Source organism: Fukomys damarensis, unplaced genomic scaffold, assembly GCF_012274545.1.
Source record: "Fukomys damarensis isolate Sample0158 unplaced genomic scaffold, DMR_v1.0_HiC HiC_scaffold_37, whole genome shotgun sequence".
NCBI lineage: Eukaryota > Metazoa > Chordata > Mammalia > Rodentia > Bathyergidae > Fukomys > Fukomys damarensis.
In genome coordinates, this window is record NW_022900949.1 from 30,634,645 (window position 1) to 30,649,569 (window position 14,925).

Genomic DNA, 14,925 nt, shown 5'->3' on the forward strand with positions numbered 1-14,925 from the left:
ATCCTCTGACTGTATCTCACAGCAAGAGGGCTGAACCCCTGGGCTGAGTTGAGGCCCACATAGAAGTAGGTTTTAGAGCACAACTGTTGAGGGCATCAGAAAATACTTTATAGTGTGGGCAGATGAGCTTTTATAGGTCAGTTAGGTAAAAAAAAATTGTAAAAAATGAATCTGATAAATGAATGCATAAGATAATATCTCCATCTAATATTCAAAATCATTACCAGAGGTTCTTAGAGCTATGGAGAAGAGAAATCCTGTAGCCCCCAAATCCACCTTATTTATCTAAACCCTGAGCTGACCATTAAAGCTAATGAGTCTTTTATGGAGCTCCAAGTTGCAGGAACAGAATTTGTCTACTCTTTTTTTTTAAAACAATGTAAAAAGCCAGGTGTGGTGGTGCCTGTAATCCGCCCTTGGGAGGGCATGAGCTCGAGGACAGCCTGAACTGCACAGTGAGACCCTTTCTCAAAGAGCAAAACAAAAAATGTAAAAAAGAACTTGTTTACTCTTGACAGTACAGCTTAACTTTAGCAATAGACTCAAAAGCATAGTTGTTTGGATTCTTGAAATACTATGGATTTGAATTTTGAACTGTTGAAAGTATGTGAACAAACCTGATTTAAAGGGCCAGGATTTAGCTCAGTGGTTCCACCTGCCTCACAAGCGTAAGGTCCCAACTTCGATCTCTGGTACCAAAAAAAAAGTTTAAAAAGGAAATAAAACTTACCTTCTTGTTCTGAAAGCATCAGTGATTCTGTGAGTTAGGACGCATACGGGGCCTGGCTCCTGTAGGTCCCGTGGCCTTTTTCTCTAGGCATTCCTGAAAATATGCATTCTAAGTTCTTTGCGAATTTAAACTAGAGCTACAAACAAAAGTGAAGACAGATGCCTATTTCTGTCGTGTAACCCTTTTCTCCCAGCCATTTCTGCTGATGTTAGATTTGGAAGCATCAGTGACATTCCTGGAGCTTTGGCCAAGAAAGAGACAGAAGAAGAGAAATTTTATAAACACTCCTTAACAGCTCTCTTTGGTGTTGTTGGAGAAGAGAAGCCTATTTTATTTCCCTTGCTGCAGTCACAGCTATTACATGTGACTTCTACAGTGCAAACTGAAGGAGACTAACACCCACCTCACCTTTTATAAGTGGAATCGTAGAGTCAAAGGTCTGGTGTCTGAGGATTTGGAGCATTTTGCTCATCTTTTTACCCTGAAGCCTGAGGTTTCTGTCTCTTACCTGTCGTGTTCTGATGACCATCAGTCCCATATTACTGACCCGTGCTCTGTCTTAACTTCTAAATCTATGAAATCAAGATATATGAAACCTTTTTTGTCCGAGTGGGCCAGCACAGTGCCTAGGAGTCTTCCATTTTACATACAAGGAAAAAAATCTTAAAGCGGTTAAATGAAATGTGTCAATTTATATAAATTACAACCACTAGAATTAGTATTGAGACTCAAGATGAGGTGGCTTCAGCTGCAGTGTTCTTTCCACTCTTCCATAACACCCATGGGACCAAAACAGTCCCTATTCTTTCTTGCCTCAAACAATAGCAATGATGTATGGCGCCTTTTTTTTTAAGGGCATCTGCTCTACATGAGATTTTCATTTGCAGTATACCTGTTTTTGTTTCTCTGCCTTGCCTTGCCTTTCCATTGCTACTGGGACTTGAACCCAGGTCCTGATGCATGGTAGACAAGCATGCTACACTGAACTACACTCCCAGGCTTTTCTATTTTGAACAGGCAGTTCATAAATTCTGAAGCTGGCCTCAAGATTGCAATCATCTTGCCTCAGCCTCCCAAGTAGCTGGAATTACAGATATGCAGCACCATAGCCAGGTGCAATACATTCACAAAACACCCAGTTTTTATTATCCTAATTATCCTAATTCACATTTAATAACGCATTATTGTTTTTTGGTTTTTTTCCTTTCAGTACCAGGGATCGAACTCAGGACCTTGCCCTTGTGAGGCGGGTGAGGTGCCACTGAGCTAAATCCTCAGCCAATAACTCATTATTGTTATGCCACCCTGTATTATTTTTACTTCCCTTGAAGATATAGCTACAAAAATATATTTGTACCAGAAACTGTTACAGCCCTAGCAAACTGGCAGCACAGAGAAGCAGGAAGGCACACTTTTCAGTAATGAGCCACATCCCTTTGGAATTCTCGAGGCAGATTAGAAAATAGGTTCAGGAACTTAGTCTAGATTTCAAATTTAGGAACCGGATGATAGGTCACCTTTCAAATACCGTAAAGATTCCTACAGAAACAAAATCAGTTAAACCCCTTAGAAATACAATTGAATAAAAGGCCTCCCTGTGCAAAAAAAAAAAAAAATACAGGAAGAGCAGAGTAACTCGTGTGGCCAGACTTAGCTGAAGGGGACAGCTCCGACCCGGTCTGCAGAGGGACCTGCTGACCGTGGGCATGAACCACGTTCCCCTTTCCTGCTGTGCCCTGTGATTTCTCCAGTGGGCAGCTAGAGCCAAGCTTTTCTACCCTGCTGGAGAGGACGTGAAGAGGAGGTCAGCAAGAAAATCAGGCTGTTGTTGTTTTACATTAGATTCCCCAAAGTGACAAAGCACTATCTGGTTGGCTGAGGACAGGACTCTGCTATTTGATGATTCCTGGCTCCATTCGTGTTTATAGAGTCCCCTACCTTGGATTAAAACTTCACTGTTGGCATCTGACCATAATGTATGAACCATCCTTATCCAAAGGTCACTGCCCTTAAAAAGTAATAAAAGGAGGGCCGGGGATTTAGCTCAGTGGTTCTGCCGCCTGCCTTGCAAGCGCAAGGACCCGAGTTCGATCCCTGGGACCAAAAAAATAAATAAAAAGTAATAAAAGGAAGATGACAGACCTGCAGATTTTTCAAGTTTCCTGAATAGAATGCATTCAAAGATGAATTCGAAGATTCTGTCATCGTGGTTGCTTTCCAAGCCATTAAAATCAGTTGCTAAAAATGGGCAATGAGAAAAACAAAAAGAAGGGCCAAGGATTTAGATCATTGGTGCCGTGCCTGCCTCACAAGTGCAAGGTCCTAAGTTCAATCCCCAGTACCTGAAAAAAAAAAAGACAAGAGAAAAACAAAAAGAAAGGAGAAGTGGACCAAGAAGCATATGGGCAGGAATATAAACACTAAACACCCCGAAGAATCACAGCAGGAAGTTGCTTTTTTATCCCGGTGCAGCTGCCCTGCTGCCTGGCACTGCCTGGTACTGTTCACCCCATCTGGCCCAGCTGCCTGCCCTCGGGACCACAAGTTGTGCCCAGAAAAGTCCCTGCTGAAAGGCTGTCTCCACAGCTGTGTCTTAGCAGAAGGAGATTAGACCTGACTTGGCTGAGCGATGCCACTTTTTCAAGAAATGATGGTGTAGATCCCAGCTCTGTCTCTGCAAGGGAAATAGGATCTTCCCTTGCCTTTTCTCAGCACTACCAAAACACATCCACAAAGAGAAGTCAAATATTCATTGAACTCAAGGCTTACGATCTCATTGCAAAGACATTGTCAAATGGATAGCTATCTTGGTGACAGCTCTGGCAGGAGAATAAAAAGTGCTGTAGGAGCTATGAAAGAAGACGGTTGTAGACAGCATTTCAGAACAGTCCTGCACACACTGCCTGCTCTTCAACAGCTCAGCCCAGGCTTCACTTTTAGCATGGCCCCATGCTTATCCCTGGGAAGAAGGCTCTATTCCCCAGTGTCTGCCAGCCCTTCCATTCTGACACCTTCTGGCACTTATCTGCCAGAAAATATTTCCTGCTCGGAAATATTAAAGGACACTAGCCAGGCATGGTGTCGTATGCCTGTAACCCCAGCACTTGGGAGGCTGAGGCAGGAGGATTGCAGTGGGCCAGCCTGGGCTGTATAGTGAGTTTAAGGCCAGACTATACTACATAGCAAGACCCTGCCTCAAAAAAAACCCAAGACTCAGCCTCTCCTCTCGCACCCGCCTGTCACCCCAGTTACCCCCAGTAATCAGAAAGGAAAAGAGGTACAAAATTGGCAAAGATTTTGCACTTCTCAGATCTTCCTAAACGTTGGTGCCACTGAAGGATTAATAATGCTATCATACATTATGTGTCCCATTCTGATCTTAATTAGGGTTTTCTTTAAATATTTCAAGTGTTCTTCAGTGTGCATATTTACCTTATTACTAGAGCTAGTGGTAAGTTGAGTAACAATGACCTTGAGGTAGTCACATTCCATTTTGACTTCTAGTGAGGGAAACATGCTAAACTTCAAGCCTTGGCCTGTCTTGGCTCACATAATGATTCCACAAGGAGGTAATGGGACTGCATGCTGCTAGGGGAGCACTGGCGGGCACACTGTTTCGAGATGATGATGCTGAGTCACTTTGTAAGGAATGCAGTGAGCCTCAGCTTGTCCTATATAAAGGGATGCACTGCCTTGTGCTCGAGAGCTTGTGCGTCTGTACTCTATCCCTTCTGAGGGAGAAACACGAGGGGTCTGGGTACTGATCACTCAGTTTTATTGCAAGAACACATTGCCTCAAAGATTGTGACTCCAGGTCTAAGTTTTGTACTTCTTAGTCTTGATTACAGAGACTCTGGGTTTGGTAGTGACTTCATGTGATGTATCTAGATTTCTCCCCCTAAAGCCTTATGTGGTCTTTGGTAGAAATGGCTGGATCTAGAGTGTGTGATACTAGAATTGAATGTGTGATGCTGGGATCAAGTGTGTGTGATTACTAAATTAGTCCGCTGACTGGTTTAGCATGGTTCTGGCTAGAGTTAAACATGCCTGGTCGGGCGTGATGGCACACACCTGTAATCCCAGCACTTGGGAGGCTGAGACAGGAGGATTGCTGTCAGTTCAAGACCAGCCTGGGCTACATAGTGAGTTCCAGGTCAGTCTCAACTACATAGTGAGACCCTGTCTCAAAAAAACAAAAAAAAAAGGCCAGGTGTGGTGGTGCATGCCTATAATTCCAGCACTGGGGAGGCTGAGGCAGGAGGATCTCTGTGAGTTCGAGCCGAGCCTGGGTACAAAGTGAGTTCCAGGTCAGTCTCAACTAACTATATAGTGAGACCCTGTCTCAAAAAAAAAAAAAAAAAAAAAAATGCCCCAAGCTGGGTGGGAGTGCTATATGCCCTAAGGGAGGGTAGCCTGGATAGAATATAAGGGACAGAAAGAAGGTCCTTGCTTGTCATTTGCTTGCTGCCTACTGCCTGCCTTGCTGTGCCATGGACTGTTTCTCCTCTGTGATGCCCCCTCCCATGCCATCCTGCCTTGAAGCCAGCCAACTGTGAACTGAAACCTGTATGAATTGTGAACCAAATAATCCTTTCCTCCTTGAATTTTGGATATCAGGTATTTTGTCCCAACAACAAGAAAAGTAACTAAGATGTTTCAGTTCTCCCACCTGTGTCTATGTTGGATCACACACATTTGCCATTAGTCTTCAGGTTAGCACTGAACACTTACTGTCGAGGCCTAATGGTGGCTGTGAGCCTGGATGCTTGGGGTTTGCCCCATGCCCCTTCCGGTTAACAGTGTTCCAGTCACTTCTGGCAGAGCCCCAAGACTGCCCAGCAGGTGGAGAGTGTCAGAAGACTGGCGGCATAGTAGTCGAGGATCTTGCTGCTGCCTCTTTGGATGTCCTTTTAGAATTGTTTTGACAAACAAGTTTTGAGGATTCAGCTATAAGAAAGTCATTACTCTTGTTACAGCTAACCAAACTGAATCAAATGGCTTTCTGTGTTAAATTAAACCTGATTTAGTATATCGAAGATAATTCTTTAAGATGGGTTCCCTTGGCCCTAGAAAGGAGGAAAGGAGAACTGGCAAATTCCTGCCTGAGCTAGATGGCATTCAGGTATAGCAAACTGATTTTATATTAGAACAAAACAAACATTGTGGGCAGTTTTATAAACGGTTGTTTCTATGTTTTCCTTAAATAGTATTAATCCTTTCCTTTGGTCTTTTGTGGTCTCCTCAAGTAAATTTGAATCAGGGCAATTGCCTGTGATCTGTGGTGCGTGCTATCAGCTCAGCAAAGATAAAGGTTTGTAAGGGTCTCAGGGCTGGAACACATCCTATGAAGTTAATCATAATTTTTAAAGGAACTTGAAAATATGCTTTTAGTTTCCCAATATCTTCAGTGGATGCCACACGATTTTGGAGTAAACTTTAAAATCAGAATTGTTGCTGTCTAAGCCACCTGGAAAAGGAACAAGCATCAGCAACCTGGCCCTCTGAGCAGAAATCCAGGCCAGGCTGCTGTTCCCTGAGAGGCTGTTGCCTGCCTGTAGACAATCTCACATTTGGATTAGCTCTGCCTTGGCATATTGAGCACAGTTCCACGAACACAGCAGACTCCCGTAGCATAGGAAATTCGGAGATTGCGGCATGAGTTAACTTTGCTGTTCTTGTTATTTTGTGTTTTTGTAACTCGGTTGCTTTAAGCTATCCAGGTCAGTCCCACAGGCTCATAGCCACAGGTGAGTGGCATGTTTCTGGCAGCCAGGCAGCACCGGAGACTCCAGTCACAGGGGAAGAATCTAGGCCGTTGCTCAGGAATGACTTGTAGTTAGTTTCTCTGCAGCGATGACAGAAAAGTAGCAGTGGGTGTTTGAGAAGCCAGAGCTAGGGGTTTGTAATACATTCCTTCACATTTGACCTCTGGAGCTGACACTTATGAAGTGTACGAGAAGAACAAATTCCTAATTATCTACAATGAATTTAGGTTCCAGGGTATATATAAATATGTAGCCTAGTAAAGATAAATAGCTAAAACTAAAAGTTTCTTGAAAATTAGGGCACATGTGACTCTGAAAAATCAGTTTACATGTTTTCAGGTAAAATCGCTTCTGATAAATGTCAGTGGAAGTTTAGGTATTTCTTCTGGCAGAGGGGCAGAAAGTGAGAAGTATCACTCAGAATCGTGTAGAGTCCTTTGAGGAACATAGCTTAAGTTTTCTATGGAAAAAGCACACTTAATAGGACAGTATGATTACGTTAGCCAGTTTGAAAATAACTCCACATCTACTGACCTAATGCTGACTGCTTCTTTCTTTCAAGGTTTCTGAGCGCTTGAGTCAGCCAGGTGTGGCCATAGGCTTGGCGTGGACTCCCTTGGGTGGGAAGATCATGTTTGTGGAGGCAAGTCGGATGGACGGCGATGGCCAGCTAACCTTGACTGGCCAGCTGGGGGACGTCATGAAGGAGTCGGCCCATCTTGCTATCAGTTGGCTCCGCAGCAACGCTAAGAGGTTCCGCCTGACCAACGGTGCGGGCTGCAGCTGTGGCTGAGCTGCGAGCAGGGCAGAGGCTGGGGTTGCGATCGGGCAGCTGTCATTCTGTTCCGCAGATCGAGAGGAATATTCATTAGAGTGCAGATCTTTGCTCTTGAGCCCCTGTGGGGAGTCTCATACCCATTCCGGACTACTTGGCTTAGTGCCCAAACTAGAAAGTAACTTCAAAAGTTTATATATTTGAGCCTTAGAACAAACCTGTTCTTCCACACCCTCACTCTGATTGTACTGCCCATTGATATTTTGTAGAATTCATTTACCCGAAACATTTTTATCTCTGTGTTTTTTTTGGAGGGGGGAAGAAAATGGCTTAATTTTTTTAACATTAAAATCCTTTCTTCTTCTTTAAAGCTTTTGGGAGTTTTGATCTTCTTGACAACACCGACATCCATCTGCATTTCCCAGCTGGAGCTGTCACAAAAGATGGGCCATCTGCTGGCGTTACCATAGTAACCTGTCTAGCCTCACTTTTTAGTGGGCGGCTTGTGCGTTCAGATGTGGCCATGACTGGAGAAATCACACTGAGAGGTCTTGTTCTCCCAGTAAGTATGGAAAAACCTATTTATATGATTTTTAAATTTTTTATTTAAATTAGTATCTTTAAAGTAATAGTGGTTTGCCCTTTTTCTGTGGAAAACCTTGGTTTTAAACATACATTACATTTTTATACCTTATTCTTTAAACTTTTGACCAAATAAAAGAAAACTTGACAATTTCCTCCATGGTTTTTCATCTAAAAAGATTTGCCAAAGGAAAAAGTGCTGCAAGTGCAGTCACCAGAAATATCAGGAGTTCACATGAAAATTTGCCGTCTACTTTATTTGAGGTGTCTAAAATAGAGTAGTTGTTTTTAAGCATTAAACCCAACTCTTATCTTTTGAAGTTCCTTTGAACTCCTGTCTTCCTACAGAAATCTTAGAATACTACAGTTGATAGATTTATAGAAATTCAGTTAGTATAGAATAGAAACTAAAGATTAGCCATATCTAATTGTTAAATTTTGGAGAAGCTCTGTACACGTGGAGTCATGGAGCTCCAGTTCTTATCAAAACTACCTATAAAAAGTGATCAAATGGGGCCAGGGATTTAGCTCAGTGGTTCCACCACCTGCCTCGCAAGCACAAGGACCCGCGTTCAATCCTCCATACCAAAAAAAAAAAAAAAAAAAAAAAAAAGTGATAAAATGATAGAACTTGAGATACTTTTAGTATTCTGGGTTTTAAGTGATTAGTTCTCAGTACCAGTCTACAATGGAAGTTTGGTAGATTTATAGCAAAATGAGAAGAAAAAGAGATGTTCTTTCCTCTGAAAGTCCTTATATTATGAAGTAGTGGTGAAAAATCATAGAATTACTAATTATGATCACTACATTTATGCTCTCAGTTCCCAGTTATTAAAATTCAACTTTAAAGTCAAATATTCTACTCTGTTTATTCTGATATATTTGTAGATCTACATTAAAAAAGAATTGATGCATCTTTTTTCTTCACCTTACCCAGGAACTACTTACTGTATTTCAAGTAACAGTAGGAGTTCATGTTAGCTGTGCTACCAGAAGGGAATAAGAGGTGCTCCATTGGCCGTAAACTCTTACTTCAGGGTCCTGGTCCAAGATGGCAGACGCAGCAAGGAATAAAAGAGAATAAATTCTAACACAGAAATATCTCAGTTTGCAAACAGAGGCCTTTGGAAACATTTTGCTTCCATTTGCAAACCTCTGCATCAGGTGACAAGCACAACCTCCACTGTCTGCCCCACATGAACATATATGGCCATCTTCCCCAGAATCGTGGAACAAATTAAGTTCATGAGCTAAGGTGCCACTGTACTCAAAAGCAAGCGGGGTCGTCAGCTGACATTTACCAGTTTCTGGGAGGATAGCATCATCCTGGCTGAAGGTAAAGGCGCTCTGCCCAGGAGAAATGTGGCACGGTACTGGCTCTGATCCAGAAGATGGCAACAGGACCTTAGGAATGAGATGTAAAAGTGAGAATTTAGAGACTTGCTAAAGTCTTCACAGAGCAAGTGGCTCTCCTACTTGGTCTTCTCCTTAAGACAAATAGCAGCCCATAAAGTGGCCTCCCTGCCACAGCAGCTTTGAGTAAGCGGCAGTTTTTTGTTTGTTTTGCAGTAGTGGGGACTGAGCCTAGGTCCTTCACACTGATCTACATCCTTGGCCCGTTTTCAGTTTTTACTTTGAGCCAGGGCCTGAGTCACTTCAGTGGCCCAGGCTGGGCTCAAATTGTGATCCTCCTGCCACAGCCTCCCAGGGTGCTGGGATCATAGGCATGTGCCACCACACCTGACAGGTTTCAGTTTTAAATTACTAAAAAATAAATGAAGGAAAGGCATGATACTTAAAAGACCTGGTAAGGCTGAAGAAAATAATTGAAGAACAAAGATAAGACAAAGCTTTGGACTAAAAGTGTGTTTTTAGAATTGGTTAAAGTACTCAGAAAAAACTTAGAGTAAAAACAGTCTAACAGGTCCAGCATCTAAGAAGAGTTGTATTAAACAGGAAAATGAAACAGAGCAAGTTGTCAAAAAAACAGTGGAAAAGTTTCCTAGAATTGAAGATATGTTTGGACTGAAAGAGTCTATATTAACCAGGCTTTTAGATCATCAAGTTGTCTTAGTTACTTCCTCATTGCTGGGACACAATAGCCAATACCCACAAGTGGAGGAGAGGTTTATGTAGCTCACAGTTGGTAGAGGTTTCAGTCCATAGTTGGCTGGCTCCAGGGCAGGGCAGCGTGATAGAGGAGAAACCGTCCATGGCAGGGCAGGCAGACAGCAGACAGCAGCGGCCTGCCTGCCTTCTCTCCAACTCTGTCCAGGCTATAAGCCTAATGGTTGATGCCACGCACACCAGGGTAGGGCTTCTCTCTTCAATAAGTCCATCATCTGAATTATATTAAACCAGTGGACTAATCCAGTATCATACACCCACAGTTCAACTCCCACCCCAAACCCCTCCTATGAGTGCGTGAGGCTTTGGGGGGACATCCAGATCTAAGCCATAGCACCAAAGTTTTCTTATCAGTGACCCAGAGGTGTGTCATCTTCAAAACTCTTGAGTGAAAGTGATGTTAGATGCAGTCTTGTATTCAAGGCCCTGCTATCAAGCAAGTATGAGAGCAGAATAGACACTTTGTACATGCCAGAGGAGCTGGTATTGTACACGCTTTGTGAGGAAGGCATATTGGAGGTGTGCTCAGGGGCATGGTGAAAGCTCTCAAAGATTCCTGGAAGCCAGTGGGGTGGGTAGCAGCTGTGTGGAAGGCCTAACAGCAGCCGCCCCACTGGAGGAGGTGGCCGGGGCTGCCCTAGGGTCACATGTTCTAGGAGATGTGACTGAGGCCTGCATTTGTTCTCTGTTGCCCCAGATAGTAATGATTTTCAAATTTTCTGTAGCTCAGGCATTCAGGAGCGACCCACCTGCCTTCTGACTCAGGATCTCTCCTTTTACCCTCAAGCTCCCCGCCAAGTAGCAGTCATCAGAAAGCTGGCTGAGGCTGGAGGACCTGGGTCTGGGGCTGCTCACTCGTAGTACTGGTGAATCATTGCTGCTTGGGGGCAGGAATCCCACTGCCTCTTCGGAGCCTTTCTGCAAGCTGTGTGGGTGGTGACCTCAAGCACAGGGCAAGTGATCCAAGAGGAACCCACTTGGGAAAGCTCTTGTGTTTTCTGACATAACCTTGAAAGCTTTATAACATCCCCCACCTTGCAGTTTTTCACAATCCCATCACAAGCCTGGCTCACATTTAGGAGGAGGGAGGTAGACTCCACCTTGTGGGAGAGGACACTGTGGGTATATATTTAAGCTACCATAGGAGCCCAGATAACTCTGAGGTGCATTTTCTTCACCAAGGGGTGCAGAGAAAAGATACATTCCTGGCACACAACTAAGCTCTGTAGAACAGTATTTTCTTGTTGGCAACCACACTTATTTTAATTTTTAAATTTTTTAACTGATACATAAATATACAAATACCGACGGGGTATGGTGTAATGTTCAGTGTATGTATATATACATTGGGTTTTGGGTTTTTTGTTTGTTTTGGGGGGTTTGGTTTGGTTTTTTTGTTTGGTACTGGGGATCGAACTCAGGACCTTGTGCTTGTGAGACAGGCGTCGGCACCACTGAGCTAAATCCCCCAGCCCTATATATATTGTATAATGTTTAAACCAGATTAAATCTACTGTATCTCTTCAGTTATCATTTCTTTATGGTGAAGACATTCTAAATTCTTCTGTCTAGGAATAGTATTTATGGTCAAAATAAGGTAATTAATAATTTTTTTCATCCTAAAGACAAATTTGTTGTGATTAAAGAATGGAATGGCTTAACCTAGATAATAAAAAGTCATCGACAGAAGAGATGCCTGTGCCTATGAAAACTTGGAATTTTCTCCTCTCCTATTAAAAGTTACAACACTTTACAAATTTTAGGTTACTGTGTAGTAACCTCAGTTGAATGCTTTCCTGGCTTTTGCTACAACAGAATGGAAGATGGTTTTGATTCTTACTGATGGAGAGGCAGCCTGAGGGTGAGCATAAACTCTAAAACCATTCTCTCTCCTTACAGGTGGGTGGAATCAAAGACAAAGTGCTGGCAGCACACAGAGCAGGACTGAAGCAGATCATTATTCCTCAGAAGAATGAAAAGAACCTCGAAGAAATCCCAAGCAATGTGCGACAGAATTTAAATTTTGTCACAGCAAGCTGCCTAGATGAAGTTCTTAATGCAGCTTTTGATGGTGGCTTCTCTGTTAAAACCCTGCCTGGTCTTGTGAATAGCAAGCTATAGGCTCAGTTAGCTTGCTGGAATTTTGAGGTATGAAGTGCTGAAAAGTACTAGTGAGATTGATTTTATTTGCACCACTACAGGTAAAATTTCCTTAATTTGTGAATAATCACAACAGTAGTGAACCTTGCTCAAGTAGTGGCTGATGTTTACTACATAAATTTGAGATGTTCATTTAATAAATTGATACAATAGAATTCTTGCCTTCAGTGGAATCATTAGTGTCCAGGGAAAGCTAAAGAATGTGGGTCTCAGTGTGTCTGTGGAACAGAAGCATCTGGAACACCTGAAAACTTGTAGGAATGTACGTCCTCAGGTGCTGCAGGCTTGCCTCAGACCTTGGGGCAAAGTCTGCTTTAAGAAGCCCTCAGGTAATTCCGATACAAAGTCAGCCTCAAGAGCCACTGATAGAGATCATTAGCAGATTCGCAGTAGACTTTATTGGACCTGAAGCCAATCAGTTAGAAGGAGAATTAGTCAAATAAGGAAATGGAGGCACTGTCCTTGAGGAGAATGCAATGTCTGATGAACCTTCTGTGTGAGGGCTGCACCTCCTAGCACACAGCACAGTAACGCTGGAACATGACTGGTACCATCGGACTGCCGTGTGCTGGCCCTGGGCGCCCGCAACCGCGGAAGGCCTGTCATCAGAGAGGCAGCGTCTGTCCTGGGATGTCCCTGAGCCTGGAAGCCTGACTCCCGCTTCCTTCCCACCTGTTTCTGCCCTCACTTCCTCCTGTCATTCATCCAGGTGTTAGGATGGCTGCAAAGGCTTCTCCTACTCAGTAGCTGTGTGAACTTTCTGTAGCTCGGTTTTCTTAATTTGGGAAGTCAAAGTATACCTAATTCAATTGTTATCATGAAGATTAAGCTGAGATGCTATATAAAATAATATTAAGTAACTAATTATTACTCCAGCCAGTAATGGACTTCCAGACTCAGAACCCGTGTAGTATTACAAATGAAGGAATAGAAGAACAGAAAGATACTTGAGAGTTTCTTGGGTGAGAAGGAGGTCTGCAAACACTGGGTTTGGGCCTGCTAGGAAAATCCTTGGATGCTTTCTGCAGGAAAAGTCCAGAGTACTAGTTATGGGACAGTGGGAAAGAAAAAAATCAGAACATTCAAAACATTCCCAACTATTAACGATTTTACCATTTCTGGTCAGTCACCTTACCAGAAGTGAAAGACATAAACTAGGACTGTTAATCTCGCCTTCCACAGAGGAAGCTCTGCCTTCTTCCACTCAGTGGAGTGGCCACAGAGAACATTTTTGTTAGTTGTTTTTAGAGACAAGTTCTCCCTATGCTGGCCTTAGACTCACTATGTAGCCCAGGCTGGCCTTGAACTCACAGAGATCCTCCTGCCTCAGCCACTTAAATGCTGGGATTACAGGCGTGTGCCACCACACCCAGCTGCAAAGAACATTTTTTTTTAAATTCAGGTTCTCTGTATTCTTTCGAGTCCTCACTCTGCCTCTTTGTACTTGTCAATAAGCAGCAATAGGGAGTCTCCATGCCCTCAGTTTAAGCATGTCTTCCCTTTTGCAAGGACAATCCTGAGGAAATCACTACGTAGTCTTCCCTCCCTGGATGTGACATTCAGCAGTACAACCTTCATTGTTTTGTTTTTGTTTTTTTGTTGTTGTTGTTGTTTTGGTTTGTGGGTGGGAAACAGGATGTTTTAATTCTGAACTCTTGATTTTTCACCTCTTTCACTGGGCAAAATATACATAAATTTACGATTTTAACCGTTTTTAAGTGTCTTAAGTGTCCATCCAGAGCATCAATAACATTCAGTGTGGCCACTCTCCATACCTGTTTTTGCCATCACAAAATTTCCGTTTCCTCTGTGCCCGCAAAAAGAATGACTCCCCATCCTCCGAATGCCAGGCCCTGGTAACCACTGTCTACTTTCTGACACAGGAATGTGCCTTTTCCACATTTCATATAAGTGGAGTCATAAAGCAATTATCCTTTTGTGTCTGGTCTAGCTCATTCAGCAACTTGTCAGAGTTTATCCCTCTATGTATTAGAATTCCATTTCTCTTCATGGCTGAATAATATTCCATGCCACATTTTCTGTGTGCATTCCTATTGCGAGTCCTTTTTCAGTTCATGTTTATGCAAATATGACACTGCTGAGTGATACTGTGATCTGAATGTCCCTGCAGTTGATGTGCCGATCTCAGTCACCATGACACCATGAAGAGAGGTACAAAAATGTATGGGAGGTGATGGCTATATTAATTAGCTTGATTTCAACATTATGCAATATACACATGTATCAAAACATTTTATCCCATAATCTACAACAAATAAAGACATTTTTTAAGAAGCAAAAGAGATGTGGGTACCATTAGGAAATGAGTCCCAAGGGTTCACCCCTGTGGCTGGACTTTAGTGCCCTTCTACAGGGCCTGGGCACCCTTTTCGCCCTTTCATTCCTTCTACTGAGGCAGCAGCAACAGGGCACCGTCTCAGCAGAGACCAGGCCCTCAGACGGCCTTGATCTTGGACCCTCCAGGTCTGGGAAAAATATGCAAATCAATTGGCTCAGCATAGTTCTGGGTGTGGAAGGCCCACCCTAGGAGGGAAAGGGAAGGAGGGGCTCCCTCTGTCTTCAGGAGTAGCTGCTGTCTGTCTCCTGGCTTCCAGTGTGGACACTTTGGCCTCCTGGTGCAGACTCGCTCAGGACACTGCATGGAGCTCCAAGACTTCAACTAGAGTCTCTGGATCTCCAGTGTGCAGACAGACCTTCGGCACTTCCTCCACCCATTTTTCCCAGCTCTGTAGGCAGCCATCGTAAGCCAGTCTGTATGTCCTTAT

The 14,925-nt window shown here is 43.3% G+C and overlaps 1 protein-coding gene across 1 annotated transcript in view; it reads left to right on the forward strand.

Moving 5' to 3' along the window:
• Lonp2 (lon peptidase 2, peroxisomal) overlaps nt 1-12,281 on the forward strand; it is a 68,839-nt gene extending 56,558 nt beyond the window's left edge. Inside the window, exons 6-8 of the mRNA XM_010637989.3 lie at nt 7,058-7,265; nt 7,642-7,832; nt 11,879-12,281. Of these exons, the coding sequence (XP_010636291.1) occupies nt 7,058-7,265; nt 7,642-7,832; nt 11,879-12,100 (621 nt within the window). The 3' untranslated portion in view covers nt 12,101-12,281. The remainder of the gene's footprint in view (nt 1-7,057; nt 7,266-7,641; nt 7,833-11,878) is intronic.
• The last annotated feature ends 2,644 nt before the right edge of the window (nt 12,282-14,925 follow it).